This window comes from Morus notabilis, unplaced genomic scaffold, assembly GCF_000414095.1.
Source record: "Morus notabilis unplaced genomic scaffold, ASM41409v2 Scaffold277, whole genome shotgun sequence".
Lineage (NCBI taxonomy): Eukaryota > Viridiplantae > Streptophyta > Magnoliopsida > Rosales > Moraceae > Morus > Morus notabilis.
In genome coordinates, this window is record NW_010363731.1 from 314,876 (window position 1) to 335,439 (window position 20,564).

General features: G+C 32.2%; 1 protein-coding gene across 1 annotated transcript; it reads left to right on the forward strand.

Moving 5' to 3' along the window:
- The first annotated feature begins 16,488 nt into the window (after nucleotides 1-16,488).
- LOC21405788 (tetraspanin-8) lies at nucleotides 16,489-19,125 on the forward strand. Its single transcript, XM_010104832.2, has 2 exons — nucleotides 16,489-17,081; nucleotides 18,609-19,125. The coding sequence occupies exons 1-2, from the start codon at nucleotides 16,575-16,577 to the stop codon at nucleotides 18,900-18,902; spliced, it is 801 nt and encodes a 266-aa protein (XP_010103134.1). The 5' UTR covers nucleotides 16,489-16,574; the 3' UTR covers nucleotides 18,903-19,125.
- The last annotated feature ends 1,439 nt before the right edge of the window (nucleotides 19,126-20,564 follow it).

Consider the following 20,564-nt stretch of genomic DNA (forward strand, 5'->3'; position numbering starts at 1 on the left):
AAAAAAAAAAAAAAAAAAAAAAAAAAAAAAAAAAAACCCCAAACCCTTCAACCTTATCGGCTAACCTTACTGGCTTACCTCCTCTCACTATCGCCGGCCCCACATTGGGCCTCGAACCACGACTCAACTGCCTATGCTTCACCCCACTCCCTACTTTAGCCCATCCCCACCTCCACCCATCCACAAAATTAAAACAACAGAAAATAAAACAACAATCAAAACAATAGACCAAACTCATAATGTTGCTGTTGAAATCCAAGGAGGCATTACGTTTCATGAGACGACAAGATTTGAGCAGCGCAGAGGCCGATATTGGAAAGCGAGGTGAGGAAATTGTTGTCGCAATGACTAGCTTAATCGTGCTTGATTACTTGGGTGGTTAGATGAGACAAGTGATTAGGGTTTCAAACAAAAATGATTCGGTTTTGTTTATTTTTCAATTAGAATTTTATTTTATTTTTTATTTTCAGGTATTTTAGATATTTTATATGTCAAATTTGTATTTCACCATAAAAGGTATTAATTTATGTAATAAATGTAATATGAAGGTATACTTTTTAATGAAATTAAAAACTGTGGGTATACTTTTTGAATAAATTTTAATTGCAAAGACCTTTAATGATGTCACACTAGGTCCTTGTAGTGATGTTACACTGTTTCATCAGTATATTCAACTTCACAATTGTTATATGAAAGCAAAACAAGAACAAAACAAACCTTTAATGATAAAAAGATAATGAAAAATCTCAAATATTTTGATGACAAGATCTTTTTTTTTTTTTCAAAGGTAATGTTGTAAAATTGTCACAATTCAATCTGCAAGTAATCCAAAGTGTGTGCACATCTTCGAAGTTATTAGGGAGAGCTATATCTTATCTTATTATTACTCTATATCTAAAGTAGAATAAGATTTGTTAAGGCGTTTCGTTATGTGGTTTCGTATGTGTTTATTTTTTTTATTTTTATTTTTTAGATTTCAGTGCATTGCTGATGTGAGTCTATTTTTTTCTTTTCCTTTTGTTTTAACTCTCTTCCATGAGGCACTGACCCCTTGGGCTTGAGGGCATCGGTTTTGGTATCAAAATTGTAGTAAATAATAATTTTTGAAATTAAATTAAGAAAATAACATATTTTAAAACTATTTGAAGTAAATAATAATAAATTATGTAAATGTCTTATTTATGACTGATAAAAAATCTTCATTCATGTGAGAAAAAGCCTTTTCACAATCATAAAAAAAAAAATTATGTAAAATTTTTATTTATTAATTATAAATGAAATATTTACTCAATAAACTGTTATTTACTTTAAAAAGCCTTAAAATATATTATTTACGTAGTTTCGTGAATATATTATTTAATGCATTCTCCTTTCAGGTATGCAAAGTAACTTCGCGCATTTCAATGATTGCCAGAGTTATTATTTAGAGTCCCACACGTTATTAATAAAAAGTGGTAGAAAAAAGTAAAGAGACTGCAACAAGGTTTTTTTTTTTTTTTTCTTTTCTTATAGAAAAGAATGGCAACCAATTTTAATTAAACTCTCATAGAATATTTTCTTAATAGTGAAAAAAACACATTTTTTGAAATTTTTAGAATGTTACCATTTGAACTCTTCTCACCCATTTTTCCCAAAAAAAAAATATATATATATATATAATCATAATTCGTATATTTTTAAAATGTTCACATTTTTTCCATTGACTTCTCTATCTTTACTATTTAAAATTATAATTCTATTTTTATATCAATAGTATATCGTTGTGCATTTCACAAACGTCATAATGTGCGAAACGTTTCGCACAAATTCTTATTACTTTTTATGAGTTTTTTTTTTAATTCACTTTTTTTGAGTTTCTTTTCCTTTTTTTTTTTGGGTCTTTTGTCTCTTTTATTTTTTTTGTCTTAATTTCCTTTTCTTTCTTTCTTTTTTCCTTTTTTTTTTCTTAACAATTTGTATAATCATTATTTGAAAGGATGTCACGCGTGAAGCGCGCGTTATGACAAGTCCCCAACAGAAACACAAATGCGTATGTTTGAAGTTCAAAGTTCTAATTGTTTTCACTATATTGTTCTCTCAAAACAATTTAATATATAGTCAATTTCTCTGTTCAAACTTTACAGGTCATCAACTTGTTGATCTGTTTAATGTGTCCACCTTCAGACAAAATGAGCTTTTTCAGGTAATAACAGCGAGATTCTCCAATTAAGTGAGGCGTGTCATGCTATTAGGCAAAGAGATCGAATTTATTCCATTCTCATGAGAATACATTTCTATTATGGTCACCAACGAGTCTAAGGCCAAGAAAATTCTTCGTCTCTTGGAAGTCTTTTCATGTTTGCACATCCATCGAGCTCTTACACTATGTTTGGTAGGAAAGAAAAATAGAAAGGAGAAAGAATGTAGAGAGATTTTAAGAAAGAAGATGAAAATATAAGTTGTTTGGTGGCAGAAAAAAGAGTTAATGGAGTGAAAAATAATACATGTGGGTCCCACCATTTTTCTTCTTTTCATAAGTGGGCGGAAAATAGAATGGAAAATGGAGACAACTAATTAAAGTGAACAAAGTTACTAAACTACCATTTTCTCTATCAACATTCAAGCAAAAAATTTAAGGGTATAAAAGTAATTTATGAGTAAGATTTTCTCTTTTCTCCCAATTTAACTTTCAATATCAAACAAGTAAAGATAAACTCATTTTCTTTCTATCTTCTCGTACCAAACAACATAAAAAAAATTAATTTTCTTTCCATCATTATTATTTTTCATCACTTCTATATTTTTTTTTCTATCATATTTTCTTTCCATTCTACCAAACATAAACATAGCATTAAGGTTCGCAAACTTTGTGTTTTGCAATAAAAATAGGTAGATTTTTCAACTTGTCTTTGCCTGAACATGCCTGAAGTTCATTATCTCTATATATAATCGAGGGATGTCACAATCTCTTGGAAAATTTTTTGGCGTCGAACTTAATTATTGAGCGTTGACTTTGGGCTTCTGACAGAACGATTGAAAGATGCTTTGCTTCTCAACTTCTTCAAAAAAGGATCTTAACCACAGGTTGGCATATTGGAAATTTTAACAATCAAATTTCCATGGATTTTATAGTTTTGTTTTTAAATTTAACCGCAGTAATTTATCCGTATAGTGAAAATTAATTAGTTGTTGCAAGTTAGGGGTGAGCAGAATTAAATTCAATTGATGATATTGCAACGTCTCATCTAAAAGCGAAAGTCTAGGATCATTAATTAGTAATATCAATTTTACGGAATTTGTTTTCAGACATTTTACACAATTTCTCATTGTTAAAATGCAATTTGATTATCATAGTACCATGTTAGCTTCAAATGTGAAAGAGAGGGCTAACCTAGACCCCTACAGAGAAAAGAGAAAGGTCTTGAGGGAGTGGGATGGCTGAAGTTCGAGGACCACCTTAAGGCGCATCGTCGACTCCTAACCTTGAAATTTTCTCACCATGCTCGCCAAACATTGGGTTTCTGGTGGCAGTTGCGATGTACAGTACAGTGGAGACCTTCTGTTGTGGTGGATTGAAGGTGGATGGAGGTTGGTGGTCATCAGTGGCGGAGCCACTTGAAGATGAGCGGGGGCAGCTGTCCCTACTTAAATTTTTTTTCAAAAAATATTACCTTCAAAAATTTTAAAAATTTTATACTTAAATTCTCATTGAAATAATATATGTCCCCATTAAAATAAATATATTTTCTTATATGCCCCTACTAAGATAATTTGATAAAAAAATTTAGTGTACGCTCCCACTGAAGTGAAAGGCTGGCTCCGCCACTAGTGGTCATTGGTTTGAAACATTGATATTAGTGTATCTAATATAACGTCTAATGACAAATACTTCGACAATTTGGTCTTCCTGGTTTAATGGTAGTGGGCTTCCTGTGAGGGCGGCAGTGTAGTATTCTGGCGAATACAATGGTGGCGATTGGGGCTTACATGTTGCAGTACAAGTAGTGTTGTCAAATGTGTCGTGCCGGGCCGGCACGACACGCTTGACCCCAGGCCCATTACGGGCCTGGGCCGTGCCTGGCACGGCCCTGCACAGTGTAGGGCCGGGCCTGAGAATAAAAACTCAGGCCCGGTCCAAGCCCTTGGCCCTAGTCCATAAGGACCAGGGCCGGGCCTGGGCCTAGGCCCTTCACGGGCCGGCCCCGGCCCTTGTATTTTTTTTTAAATTTAATTAAAAAATATATATCATATGCCCCAAAAGATGTGATTTTATTGAATTGACGTAATAGAAATACACATAAATGACTACCTCGTTAAAAGGCTTGCTAAGTAAAACCCGTGGGGAGATCGGGACAAAACCTTAGCGAAAGAAAAAAGAGTGCGATAGCTAGGAATAGTAAATTACAAACCTAAGTGCTTCCAGAAGATTCTGTTATTTCTAAGTTAGAAAAATATTATTGCATCGAATCATCCGTGTATTGTTGTTTTCGTCTTCTGGCATCTTCCCAGTCTTTAACGCACATTAGTCCCTCCAAGATATCTGGATGCATTATGCTTCTCTTCTCGTCAAGAATTTGGTTGCTTGCGCTAAAAGCTTGCTCCGATGCTACCATTGACACTGGAGTTGTAAGAATGTCACGAGCTATTATGGATAGTGTTGGAAAATGATCGGTCTTGCTCTTCCACCACTGTAAGATGTCTAGTTTGTTGTCATCGATTACAAAATTTACTTCAAAATATTTGACTAGTTCCGTAGACGCTTGTGTTGAGGACGATCCTGCCGTTTTCTCTTTCTTCTTCAAGAAAATCCACGACAATCCTTTAGGCCCCGAACTGGTAGTTGACGACGAAGTTCCCTGTTCTTTTTGACCCGTGCTATATTTTGCTTCATACAAACTAAAAACTTTTTCTAACATTTTCTTAGCGTCAGTAATACTTAGTTGCATATCTATTTCTAAATTCTCTGCGGTAGCAGTCATCAATGATTCAGTTCCATCTATTCCGTACCTAGGATCTAAAATGGTTGCCAATGCATATAACATGCGACAACCTTACCAATAATTTTTAAATTTATTTTCCATTAAGTTAACTATATTTCTAAAAAGTTATGTATCCCTATAATAAGAAAATGTTTCTGAAATATTAAATAGTTGATGTAAAGCTAAGTGTACAGTAGGATAATAAACTCCAGAAAGTAATTCAGTAGCATTGTAAAAAACTTCTAGAAATTTTAAAAAATACTCAGCAATCTGCCAATCAGGATCGAAAATTAAAATTTGATCGTTCTTACTGTTTACGTATGTTGTGATAAGCTGTGAATACGGGAGTGCTGCCTTCAATATTAAATATATTGAATTCCACATATGTCTCACGTCAGTTGGAAACTTTCTTGGGTGCATCTGGTTGTTCCTGCAATATTGTTTCAATTCTTAGAGCCGAGCTCCAGAACTAGATATGAATGATAATGATTCTCTAATATTTGTAAGATTAGCTGAGATATGTTCAATTCCTGCCTGAACTACTAAATTAATTATGTGACATGCACACCGTTGATGAAAAATTTCCCCTCAAAATACTGGTTTCAAACTACGTTTAAACAGATTAATTGCAGCTGTATTAGCTGACGCATTATCAAAAGTAATTGTTAAAATTTTATCTTCTATCCCATAAAACCCAAAAATTTCCATTATTGTATTAAAAATAGCTGTTGCATTATGAGGATATGGACATAAACGAAAACCAATTATTCTTTTTTGTAAAACCCAATCGTCATCAACGTAGTGCGTTGTGACACATAAATATCCAGTTTTATTGCACCCCTCCTACAGATCAGAAGTGCAAGAGACAGTAGCATTAAAAGTCCTAAAATTATCAACAAGAGATTGTCTCATTGCATAAAAAATTTTCATGCAATCAAAACGAGTTGTGTTTCTACTTACCCGTTTAAATTGTGGGTAAAAGGTTGTCTGGATGAATTCTTTGAACGAGGCATCATCTGTAAAAGAAAGAAGCAATTCGGCACTAGCTAGAAATTTAGCTAGTTCCTCACAAGCACGTTGTGCATCATATGTAAAATTTTGTAACCCCTGTGATGCGAGTGATAGTATTTGTTGGCAGGAGTCCACACTTCCACCTTGGTGCAACGGTAGACATACTTTCCAATGTCTATCCAGATGACCAGTACCCCACCATTTTTATTAGAAAAGTGCTTTTTACAATATTTGCATACCGCACGAATTTTCATCTCACTTATTTTTGGATTTGGTCGGGGCTCCTCGGTGAAATGCTGCCATGCCGGAGAAGTTCGCAGTCTTTTTCCTCTGCTGCGTTCTCCAACTTCCTCGTTGTGTACTGAAGCATTATCCACCGGAGCATTTTCTGGTTCAGTGGGGGTGGGGTTGGGAGGCATCATTTCATCCTCATAAAATGCCTCGTCACCAAGCTCAAGAAGAGCAGTGAAATCAGGGAAGTTTGGAGTGGCCATTTCTGGAAATTAATAGAACTTGATTGAATTTTGTAAATGAATGAGCTAGAAAATGAATGAACGCGAGAGAAAAGCTTAGAATCAAAATCAAAGAGACAAGTTGAGAGATAGAATGAGAGTGAGATGAGAAGTTGAGAGTGAATTATTGTGTGGAATTTATGGTGGAATTAAGGGGTATTTATAGGAGATTTTGGGGTGAAATTTCAGTTTTTTGCCGTTGGGCCCTTCACGGGCTCAACGTGCGGCACGTGACGGGCCTCCCGTTTGCCCCGTCACGTGCCAAACGGGAGGCACGTGACAGGGCACACGGGAGGCCCGTCACGTGCCGCCTGTTGGGCCTGCGAAGGGCCCCCTGGACCAAATGAAATTGGTTGTTTCATGGGCCGTTTCGCGGGCTTGGGCCGGGGCGAACAAGGGCCGTGCCGCGGGCCTCCACATGCTTGGGCTGCGGGCTGAGAAGCTGAGATCCAGCCCTAGCCCATTACACGTGCGTGCCGGCACGGCCCGTAACAGTACCGAACTGGGCCGTGCCGAATTAGGCACTATTACGGGTTGGGCCGGGCCGTTCATGGACGGCCCGGCCCATTTGACATCTCTAAGTACAAGCGCTTCGACTATATATACCGTGCTTCTCTCGAGTTCTTTTGCTTTCTTTATTATCTCTTTCGTTAATCGTCTCATTGTTAGAAGTTTTGACGGTGCTTGGATTTCTCTTTTATTTTTTCTGTGTTGTGGTTTAGAATATCATGAGTCGGTGGTGTATTTATCTTGTTTTTTAGTGTTAGGTTGTGTTTTTAGCGTGCTATATTTGTTTCTCAGTAATGTTTTGTGTGGCCTTTGTGTTAAGGCTCTCGTGATTTCTCTGCATCGATTCTTTTTATTTACTGTAAACAGTTTTATTGAAAAGACGTGTGTGTTCAATTGTTTGTGCACCTATTTAGGTGTTCATTTTTAAAATTCAGTACATATCTATTTTCTTTGAGTGTTTTATTTAAATTTATCGATAGAACTAGTGCCTATTATGATCGTGGTTTCTTGGAGTTTTCATGCCATATATGTGAGTATTTATTTATTTTTATTTCTTAATTTGAAAAATATTTTTCTTTCAAAAAAAGGTGCAATTCGATTGGAACTTTTGGCTGCAAGCCTGCTAATGACTATTTTTTAAACACATGTTATAGCATATGCATTTTTATTTATAAGAGATCAAGAATACAAGTTGGATCGACCTCACAACCCCCTTCCCGCCCCTGTGCCATTTAGGGAAACCTACCAATGACTTTATATATTGTAGATGAATACTAAACTTTAATTTTTAAATAACGTTTGGGTCCTTCTGCGATGTAACCTTCTATTGTTAGTGTCTATTTTTTATCGTTGACTATGAGCAAAATCACACTAAAATAATAAAAAAAAATTATATAAAACAAACAGTTTTTAATACTGAGCTGATAATTAAAAACATATAACTAATTTTTTTTATCCTACCTTTAGAATGTCGATCAACATATTAATACTAAGTTGTTTTGTGCTGATTTGAATTGAATAGAAAAATATTGTTGGAAGAAAAAAAAGGATTAATCTTATTGGTGCTCAATAAATTTTAAGATCCTTCTCAGTTTGCTACTCTAACTTTAAAGCCTCTCACATTGCACTTTAAATTTTGATTTAGTCTCACTTAATCCTTTTTGGCAGAATTTACGTCGAATTAGACAAAAAAAAAAAGAGGACATTAAGTGTTGTCATACGATATTTCTAGGTAAATACGGTATTTATCGGTCGCCAGAGCCGACAGTCAGAATTCTAGGAAAATATCGTATTTCTAGGTAAATACGATATTGATGGCTCGTTGGTGATGGCGATCGATTTATGAGTAAATACTGTATTTTCTGATCGCCGGTGCCCGTAGTCAAATTCACGGGTAAATATTGTATTTATCGATCGCTAGTGTCGACGATCAGATTTATGTGTAAATACTTTATTTTATGATCGCCGCTACTCGTAGTCGAATTTGTGGGTAAATATTATATTTATCGATCGCTGGAGTCGACGATCAGATTTATGAGTAAATACTTTATTTTTGGGTAAATACAATATTTACCGGTCATTAGTGTCAACGATCAAATTTCTTAGCAAGTACGGTATTTACTGGTCACTGACCATGATGAACCTGACCAGAGAGCGGAAAAAAAGAGTTTAGGGTATTTTTAGTTTTTTACTAGTGTTGAAAACCTAACATATTTGATTATACTACCCGTTTAAAAAATTATGCTATAATTTAGTAATCACTCTATTAAATATGTTATTTGACTCATTCTCTTAAGTTTGGGAGCACCAATGTGATTAATCTAAAAAAATAAAGAAGTTTCTCTAGTAGGACAAAAAAAAAATTGAATTAGCAACAGTTCTCTAATTTTTAACAATTAAGGCCTCATTCACTTAACGTATTTTAGTTTTCAATTTGAGCTGAGATGTGACATTTTTTAAAACTTTTAACTGTAATAAAAAAATTAAATATAAAAATTTAAAACTAAAAACTTAAATCAATAAAATAAACGGCTAAATCTATATTAAGGAGATGTTTGGTACCTAGATTCGTTCTCTGATTCGAATCATAATTCGTGATTCGTTACAGTATTTTCTCTCATAAAAATACACGTAAATTAAAAATAATTTTAATCACATAATTTTAATTTATAAACTAAACATCTCTTAAAACTCTCTATTCTATGTAATATTTTAGTTTGACGTGATTTTTATCAAATTCGATAGATGAAAAATTACCGTTAGTAGAGAAACTTATAAGAGGGAGTCCCAGAAAAAAAAAAAAAAAAAAAAAAGAGCCAACTACTGCTAAAGCCTGAAGCACAACGGCTCATTCATCACAGCACAGTATTGTTGTCGGGAACGTTACAATATTACTGTCAGAGTAATTTTGACCATACAAATTCAGGTTGACGTGTTTATTGGCCCGTCCTGCGGTTACTTTTTGGTGGAGTCTATATACGTGCCACGTACGTGCGTCCCATTTAGCAGGTTTCATTTGTTTCATTTACTTGTCATTTGCTGCGGGACCCACCTATGAGAAAAGCGTGTATTTTGTTTTCGCTTATCAAGCGTGTATCAATTTAATGAGTACACGATTGCAAATATGTCTTTTTTTTCAATTAAATTAAATTGATTTTATTTTATGGAATTATATACCGCTTATATAGGGCCCATTCAGTTCGCTAATTTGAGTTTTTAATTTAAGTTGAGATGTGATGTTGTGTGAAAATTTTTTACTATAGTAAAAAAGTTAAATGTGACTGTTTCTGAGAACTTTTTACTATAACAAAACTCGAATCAACGAAAAAAATAGGACCGTAGTGTCTAACTAGTGGATTATCCGTGCAAATGCACGGATATTTAATGATTTAATTAATAATAATTTAAATGAGAAAATGTATTCAACAATGATTAAATTATTAATTATTTTGCAAAAAAATATATGGAAAAGATATTTAAAAGTTTATAGAAAATGTGATACATTACAAATAAATTTAAAATATGTATGACATGTGAAATTTCACTAAAAATATCTCTGTCGTTGCAGAGCACAATTAGAGTGTGTATCGTACAGAAATGTCACTTTATTATTTAATCAACGATATAGATTTGAAGGAAACAACAGATATGTTTGAAATTTGGTTCATGAGTTCAGAACCATTATTCATGATTCTGATTTTTAAAATTTAAATTTTTTATGAGAGAAAAACACGATAAAGAATCAAGAGTCATAATTCAAAACTAGAAACGAACCCTTGTTCCAAACATCTCATAAAAGTTTGTATCATTAATAATTACACAACATACAAACGCTTCAAAAGCAGACGGAAAAAAATATTATTTACAGTAAGTTTACATTAATATTCACATAACATACATTTTCACATTCCTACTACTCTACTGTTGTATCTGAAACTTTCATTTGCTGATAAATCGTAATAGCAATGTTGCATCTTTAGACGCCGGCCAAACTCTGTTAATAAATCTTTAATAGTGTAAATATACTGTGACACACATACAGAAACTCAAATAATGTCTCCTCTTTTAATTATAAGGAAATAATTTTTTTTCATTCACTGTTTTATAGATGCAGCATACATTCTTTATACAACGTCTATAATGAAGCTGCAAACATGCCATAAAAATAGTCTCCACATTAACGGAAAATCTGATGAAAGTATAGGAAACAGAAAAAACTCATGTAAAATAGCAGATTACATGGATAATAGAAAGGAAAAATAAATAAACAAACACATATGGAAAATTTAGTTGAGGTATTTTCCTTGAATGGCTAACATCATACATCATAAGTAATTGAAATGTGATTTAGCAATACTATTCAGTGCAACACAAAACGAACACCTAACAGATTAAAATAACAAACATAATAGGAACTAAATTTTTACCCAAATAACAATAACTTATATAATTTAAATACTGAATAGTATGTTAGAAATTATATGACAAACTCAAGAAAAACACAATCATAACAACATAAAACAATTAACAGATATACGAACAACTGAACATATATTCATCACAACTCATAGCAATATAATAAAATCTTTAAAGTAATTAAAAGTAACATGGAGGCAGTAAGAAATGAGTACCTTAGACGAAGAACGAAAGTGGACAGAGTTGATGCAGGATAAGTAAAAAATCTCCAAAATAGAGACAAAAAAAGACGCAATATTTAAAACTAGGAGAAAAGAGTTAATATTTAATTATATTCACAGAATCAAAACGAATGAACAATAAAAACTTCTATTAATCAAACCAAGTAAAATATTCATATCCAGAAGGTAAAATCAATATAAATATTAATGATAATCAATTTCAAACTAAACATGACAATAAAGAAAGAAAACAATAAAACATAAATACATGCATATATTAAGAGATAAGTACCTAAATCGAAGCAAAACAACGAAGAGAGTAATCCCAATATCCAAAACCGACAAAGCCAAAGAGAATCCAGTATCCAGAAAACATCAAAGATAGTATTAGAAGTGTTATATCAAGTAGTCTATAAAGAGTAGAATATAATAGTCGGAGAAGAAAAACAGTGAGAAATAAAATTACAAATTATAAGAATATAATAGAAGTCTTTATTTATACATGAAGAAAACAAATTTCTGGTCATTAATAGATAACAACGGTTAAACCAAAAAAAGAACCGCTATAATCATTTCGTAAAAACAGGTGTCAAAGAGCATGAAAACCATATGAAGATCGAACCAAATACCAATAGACAGTAAATATATTAGAGACATATACTAGAATCAAAACACGTGGCCAACAAAAACACAATGCTATGGTAACCATGTTAAAAAAATTCTAGAAAAAATCAATGTTTATCCCGAGAAATAAAACGGGAGAAAAAAAACCATCGATAAATTTTTTTTTTCAGCTAATGAAAATTTTTTTCCCTCATACTTCTAACATAAAATTCATACATGCTGAAATGAAGGGAAGAAAGAAAAGGAAAAACTGAAAAAAAAAAAAACCGGCAAAAAGAAAAAAAGAGGAGAAAAATATAGATATCCCTGGTGAAGAAAAAAGAAAAACCCCCAAAAAATAAAAACAAAGGAAAAAAAGAGTGTAGAAAAATTGTTAATACAAATAGAAGAAAAAAATGTAGAACAAAATAAGAAAAAAAAATAGGGGGCGAAAAAAAAATAACAATCTTGAACGAAGAACAAAAAAAACTCCAAAAAAAAAGAAACAAAAAAAGAGGAGGAAAAAAACAGGAAAAGAACAGGAAAAATCCAGACGAAGAAGAAAAATGGAAAGAAGTAAAAATCTTTCATTTCCACTGAGAGAACAAAAGAGGAAAAAATCGGGGAACTTATTTTCCACTGAAAACGTCAGAAGTACGAAAGCCAACAAATTTTCATTTCCATCAAAAACATAAAAACTATGAAACCCTAAAAATTTTCATTTCCACCAAGAGAACAACTGGTGAAAAAAAAACCTACCGAAAGGAAAAATGAGTAGAAACTTCATCGTAAGGGAAATGACGAAAAAAAAGAGTAGAAAACGAAGAAACAACATATAAGAAATGAAAACCAAAGAGTGTTTTCATTTCCAGTGAGAAAGCAAAAAAAACGTTAAGAGTCAAGCAAGAGTCAAGCAAAACATTCCCACCAAAAACATCGAAGCAGCAGGCAAACAAAGAGAAGAGGCCTAGAAGCTTCAGAGAGAGAGAGAAAAGACTAAGGCATAGTTCACTTTGCGGATTTGAGTTTTCAATTTGAGCTTAAACGTGACATTTTCTGAGAGCTTTTAACTGTAGCAGAAAAAGTTAGATGTGACATTTTTTGAGAGGTTTTAACTGTAAAAATTTAAAACTGAAAATTCGAATTGGTGAAATGAACGAGACATAATATAGCCAGCCATATTAACCAACCCGTGTAAAAGAAACTAAGGGCAAAAACGTTAAATCACATGACAAATCTGGAGAAGGACACAACGGGTATCAAAAGAAATGAAACACAAAACAAAAGGGCAGAAGAGACCGAACACTGTTCTAAGAACAGTAACTTGGGTGCCTCTTTTAGTAGTATGTATAATATATATATATATGATATTAAATTATATATATATATTATTTGGCTAACGACGGTGCCCTAATATTTTCTTGAGTCTTAAGACTTTAGTATTTTTTGTTTCTAAACGTTTTTTTTTTCCTCCTTATAATTAAGTTCTTGAATTTCTAAAAGTAACAATAACTCAAAGAGATTTTTTTTTTTTTTTTTAACGGGAATATTACTAGTATTAATCAAAAGCAGTCATATCAGCACTTACAAAAAATAACAATACAATTAGAATAATCTTCTAACTACTATTTATCTTCAACTAAAGAAAACACCAACTTTGCTAATGTGTAGACAACCCTATTACTATCACGAAAAATGTGGCTACACGTATCACCATTAGCCTCTTCCATTAAAATCTTGATGTCATTTAGAATAAGAAAGTCCGCAACACTAGAATGAACTACATTAACAACTCTTACTGCATTGATTGAGTCACTCGCAATAAGTAAAATACAGCGGCCACTGTCCTAGCACGTCATCCTTCTCCTCTGCCGCAAGGGACAGAGACTTCCACCGATTGACCATATCATCCATCGTTGCACAACAAAACCTTAATCTCCAAGAGGAAAGAAATCGAACACTCACTAACGTGAGACTTCTCCTTTCTTAGGGTTTACGACCTTGAGAGACTTAGTTGGGTCAGCTTATCTCGAATCTTTTTCCATAACAAAAATTTCGAGTCAACTTTTTGAGATTTCTCACAAATTTAAGGATTAAAAATATACAAATAATGTTCTAGGGACTAAATATTAAACTCTGAAAAACTGAGGCGCATAGATGTTAAAAATAATTTTATTTTTGTTTAAATGAGCGTGTTTGGTATCAGTTCCGTTTTCATTTTTCACGTTTTTTGAGATAAAAAAGTAGAGATTGAGGAGGAAAATGCGTTTGGAGAAAAAAAATGAAAAAAAATGAAAACAAAAACGGTTTTTAGTTTAGTGTAACATGGCTTAAAAACTGAAAACGAATTTAAGTCGTTTTTCATTTTCAGTTTTGGGTGGATGCCTTTTTTTTTGCAAATAGTTGTGGACTTAAATGAACTAACGAAGTGCTTTTAAATTAAAAATAAAAATTGTATAACCAAACAACATTTTAGTTTTTTCTTATACTAAAAATAATATCTTAATAAAACTACTAAATGCATTTTCAAAAACGATTTCTGTTTGAGATTGAAAACACTTTTATTTCCAATTTCATACAAAAAAAACAGAATTATTTTGAAACTAATTCTAAACACACCCATAATATTTTTTTTTTTTAAATGAAATTGCTTTCTTTATTCAATCAGAACTAAATCAGCTCATACAAAATAATTGATAAATCTCATGCTAGAATCAAGCCAAAGACAATCTGAAGAACTAGAAAAAGCAAAAGCCGCTAACACGTGGGTTACATAATTCTCGGAAATGTAACAAAGAGAACCACAAGAACTGGACTAGTGACACTTCTTCTCAAACTGCAAAGCACTCTGCAATCTGTGGTGAGAAGCAACCTTATTTTTAAAAATTAAGGATGAAAGAGTCAAGTGACAAGAAATTTAAGGGCAGTATGAAAAAAGCGTAAAATATGCTTGTAAGGGTTTTCTATGATTTTTTTTAAAAAAACTTTAATTGATAAGATTGTATGACAAAGAAAATTGCACTGGTTTATTGATTGTTTTTGGTTGTTTCTTTTGAGAATTTTATTATGATTAGGTATATGATAGAAATAGATCCTCTTCCCTTGTCTTTAATCTCTCTGACTTCCTCTGTTCTCTTTGTCCATCTCTCTTTCTCTTTGATTAGTTTAGAAGATAAATAAGTTCAAAGATTTTCACCAAATTCATTGTTTTTTTTTTCCGTAAATAATTGTTGAAACTTGAGGTTGTTTGGTTGGGAGATTCGTCTCCTGATCAAATGATAATTCGTGATTCGTTATAGTATTTTTTCTCACAAAAAATACACATAAATTAAAAATAATTATAATTACATGGTTCTAATCTATGAATCAAACGTCTTTTTTAGTAAGTTATTAGTGGATTGATAAATTCTTCTGTTATTGAAGGCAGAGGGGGAAAAAGGAAAGAAAGAAGAATAAATCATTAATGGGTTAATAAATAATTTTGAATAAATAAAGATTCCATAATAAATAATATGTGTGAAATCTAATTACACAAATACGATAATAAATAATATGTATGAAATCTTATTACACAAATATTATAATTCCAGAACTTTTACGGTAAATATGGTTCTTTTTAGATATCAATAGAAAATGTTATTTTCACTGTTGAGTTAAGATTTTAATACTCAAAATCTGTGAATATCCACCTTAAAAATTTATAACACTCGGTGTAAAACTCTTACAATCACAAATTAAATTATTAAAAATTATGTAAATATTAAAACAATATTATTTATATGTCTATATCTATATATAGTCAACAAGAACAATCTTACATTTCGTCTTTGGAGACATCATTTTTATACCACCGCATGGAAACGAGAACATAAATAGAAAAAGGGCAACTTTAAAAGAAAAAAAAAATTGTCATAATCGCCACATAATTACTCAAGTGGTTGTAACTTGTTTTGTTTTCTCCTCTTCTTTTCTCGTCTTATCAACTTTTCTCACGTTTTGTTTTGTTTTGTTTTGTTTTTTTTGTTGTCTTTTATTTTTTATTTTTTGTTAGAGCTCCGTGGTCATTCTCTCGTCTTCTTGTTTTGTTTGTTCTCCATTTGTCTCTTTCTTTCCTGTAAACATCATATGTTAAATTTTTATTAAATTTTGTTAAAACACTTGAAAAAATTAGGATATTTTTTCTGCTGAGACCTCATCTTAATAGTGCACACTTTTTATGTGATCAAAATCACATTAAAATTACAAAAATATATAAAATGAACAATTTTGTCACAATTTTAATTAATAAAAAATGAAAACCCATCAATAGTTCCTTTTTTCAAACTCTATGATAAAAATCTAGTTCAATTTTCCAACCCTACGATAATTTCTGTATTTTTGCTTCCGTTTTGATAAGATTTGACCAAATTCATTGCTTAGAAAAGCTTACAAGTCATTTTCTATTTTTAAGAAAAATTTCTATTTTCACGATAAAAAATCAATCGATTTCCTATTTTTACTCTAAAAAAAAAAAAAAAAAAAAACGTGACATGTAAGGCAAGGAAAGGACGAACATTAATGAAATCGCGTTGCGTGGCTACTGGTTAATCAAAACTCAAAATTAATAGAAAAGCCGCGTATTTCACTACTAAAATTCCAACCAACGTACTTTCTCTGAAAATTCCCAATATCCCCTTTTCTCTCCCTATATAACAAGAAATTGAATATCTCCTTTTTCCACAAATCTTTTACTCACATATTTTTCCTTCCGCTTCGTCTTCTTCTTCGTCATATTCTTCTTCTTCTTCACTCAATTAGGTCACTTTCTCTCTCCTCTCTTCTCTCTCTAAAATTTTCCTGCAAAAATGGTGCGATTGAGCAACAATCTGGTCGGAATTCTCAACTTCATCACGTTCCTCCTGTCGATTCCGATCCTTGGCGCCGGAATATGGCTGAGCAAGCAAGGCGACAGCGTCTGCGAGAAGTTTCTCGAGAAGCCGATCATCATCATCGGCGTCTTCCTCTTGCTCGTCTCTCTCGCCGGCCTCATCGGCGCCTGTTGCGGCGTCTCGTGGCTCCTCTGGCTCTACCTTGTCGTAATGTTCTTCCTCATCGTCATCCTCTTCTCCTTCACGATCTTCACCTTCGTCGTCACCAACAAAGGCGCCGGGAAAGCTCTCTCCGGCAAGGGATACAAGGAGTATAAGCTTGGAGATTACTCCAATTGGCTGCAGAAGAGGGTTAACAACAACAAGAACTGGAACAAGATCAAGAGCTGTCTTATTGATGGCAAGGTTTGCTCGGAATTTCATCAGGAGTATATTCGCGACACAGTCAATGAGCTCTACTCCGAGCATTTAACTGCGATTCAGGTATAATTCATGCTTTAGTTTTTGATTTATGTTATTCTGTTTCTATGAGATCTGAGTTCGAGATTTTGGAATTTCAATCGAGAATTTATCTGGAATTTTGTTGTTTCATGCTTTGTCTTCTGTTTGGTTTATCTTGTGATGTTGCTGTTGTTGTTTTTTTCGCCCCTTTCTTTAGATATAATACTTGTAAAATTTTAAATTGATAGCGCAGAGGTTCTTTGTTTCTGATTTTGGCTTTGTGGAGAATTTCAGTCGATTTTGTTATAGGTTGTGCATATTTTCGGTTTTTCCCCTCCTTTGAGATCTGAAACGGTTGGGTTTTCAAACAATCTTTCATGTTCTTGGTGTTTTTCTGAGTTTTATACCCGTAGGTTTGAACAGAAATTTATTTTTTTTAGGAGAAACTCCGTAGCAAAAGCTTTAATTGAGAAAGTTAGCTGAATTTTGGTTGTACGTTTTGTTTTGTTTTGTTTCAAAAACTGAAATGTAACGAAAGGTATGTTTTGGTTGGTGGAGGTTGAACTAAAGGTACTTTACAAAGTTATCCATATAATAAGAAAAGAAGACCTGCTCTATTTTCCCTTTTGGAGATTTAAATTGAACTGCTCTTTTTTCTTTAGTAAAATTGTTCACATGTCTTCAACCAACTCTGATGTTGTATTGTAAAATCAGTTTTGTCTTGTCGTTTAGAACATGGTTTTTGACTTTAACAATTAAAAGGCTTTACTCTTTTCGTAATCCCTCTCCCCTGTAACTTTTGTTCAATTTTCTAACATAGCTTTCCGTGAATTCCCTTTTTAACTACTTATGCTTTTTCTTTATTTGTTTTTAAAAAAGTTGAGTTCTCATAAGTCATAACCTTCTTTTTATCTGGGGGATAAAATTATTGCTCTTTTCTCCCTAAAGATATCTAATTGGGTGATTAAAGAATGAAATTGTTAGTCGGTACATTGATGATTTACATACTCTTTGGTGCCTATAGGTCTATCTATGGGATTTTATTATTATTTTTATTATTTTATTATTTTATTTTATTTTTTATATTCTTATGGAGTAAATTCCATCCCAAAGTGTTTCAAGGGTATTGTGGCATAACTTCTATTTGATAATAGGTGCGGGTGTGGGATTTCATCCAGCGCATTTCAGTCAATGGTTTCTAGTGGCACATAAAATTCTTGGTCTTGTAGCGTGTGGATAAAAATTCAGCACTTTTTTGTGAACATTATGATAGAGAACAACTTGGAACTAACTTCTAGTGTGGAAAGTTGTAACTTTCTTGTTCTTTTATTACATGGTATATGTATCTTATCCTTTTTAGTTCCTCAGTTGTGCTTCTATTGTGCAATTAGTGTTTTGGAATGACTTTATTCATCTTTTCACCGTGCGATTTTCCACTTTTATCACGAGTAAATACGTCTTCGTATGTGTATATATTTGTCTGTTTTTTTGTAGCTTATGTTGATTATTATGTTATGAATAGTTTGAATCAGTTGATAACTGGCATTATGATGTTTTGTTGATCTGCAGTCTGGTTGCTGTAAGCCATCCGATGAATGTAATTTTACCTACGTGAGCCCTACTGAATGGACAACGGCGAATTCCACATCTTCCATTCCTGACTGCGGTGCATGGGGCAATGACCCGAAAGTTCTGTGCTTTAACTGCCAATCATGCAAAGCTGGAGTTCTGGACAACCTAAAGAGTAACTGGAAGAAGGTCTCTGTGGTCAACATTATTACCCTCATCTTCCTCATTATCGTTTACTCCGTGGGCTGCTGTGCTTTCAGGAACAACCGGAGGGACCACGCTTATTGGAAATGATAAAAGAGGCTGGATTAGATATTAGGATGTAGATTTTGCTTAGGAGGCTTTCTGTGTTTAGATGGATTCTATGTGAGTCACCAGCATATGGGGTTTTCATTCTGTAAAGCCTTTTTGGTTCCTTCTTTTTCTACCATGCCATACAGGCTTAACTTCTTAGAGAATATGTTTCTATTATAAATGGAGTTATTATATGATGGTTTCATTGATTTTTTATCTTTCATTATTGGCTCAAAATTTTTACAGGTGAAAATTTTTACCATTGTTTTTGTCCTTTGTGCCTGAATGCTCATTTATAAGGCCTTAAATGATCACTAGAGTACCTTTGCTGTTTCTATTTCTTCCACACAAGGATCATATAAATGCTATCCTTATGGATTGAACGTTGTGGTAGTTGTGATATAATCTAGAATTCAATATACTTTAGGAATGTTTGGTAGTAATTCTTAGAGCTCAAAATCAATTCTCTAGCCATCACAGTTGAAATTTGTGTTTGGTAAAAATTATAAAAAGTGATTCTTAAAGAATTTTTAAAGAATTTACCGTTAAAATCAAAAGCAGTCTAAAGGCAAATTTAGTTTTTAAATTGTACGGTAATCACCTTGAAGTATAATTAATGAAACTTTCATAATACTTATAATATCCATAGAATCAATACTTGTATAATTACAGTTTACTAAACACTCAACTGTTTTTTGTAACAGCTGTTTTTCTTTTCAGTATAGCTAATAACAATTTTTTTAAAATCTACAGCACTACTAAACTGGCCATTTGACTTATTGCAACAAAGATTTGAAACCAATTTCCGTTTTATTTTAGGGGCGTTTTTTGATAGTCCTGTATAAATAGATTATCGATAGTCTTTTATTTTTCAACGGTAAGATCTGTATTAAAATCTATCTGTATTGTATAATTTTTCAATCTAACGTGATTTTGATGAAATTTAACGGTAAAAAATTAAAACTATCGTACGACAGACTATAGAGAAACTCTATTTATTTTATTCCTTAGTTTTAATTGCTGTTTTTTACTTTTGAATCTCTTAACAATTATTCAAGATGCTGGACCAAAAAAGAAAAACCGTTCAAGATGCTAATAATTGGTAATTTGCTAGGTGGTCCCATCATTATTATACTTTTAGAGAAGATAATAATTTTATAAGAAGTAATCTTAATAAATATTTTTTAAAATGTACGACATGATTCTTATTTTTTATTTGAATTCATAACCTTTTTAATTAAATAATTACATTAATAAAAGTTATTTATAAAAAATAAAAGATAAAAATTTAGACGCATACACTCTTAAAAATAAATTATCCGTATTTTTTTGTTAGGCGATTAGACCTAATGGGTGCGTTTGGAATTGGTTTTAAAATGATTTTATTTTCTGTATGAAAATAGAAATGAAAACGTTTTCATTTTCATTTTGGAATTATTTCTGAAATGCGTTTGGTAGTTTTATTCAGAGATTGATTTCAGTTTTAAAAAAAACTGAAACTGCGTTTGGTGGTTTAATTTTTGAAAACATGTAATAATATTTAAATTAGTAATATATTGAATAAATAATAATATTAAATAAATTAAATAAATATTATTATTAAATATATTAAATAATTAATATATTATAAACATGATTATATATGAAAACTGCAGGGGAAGA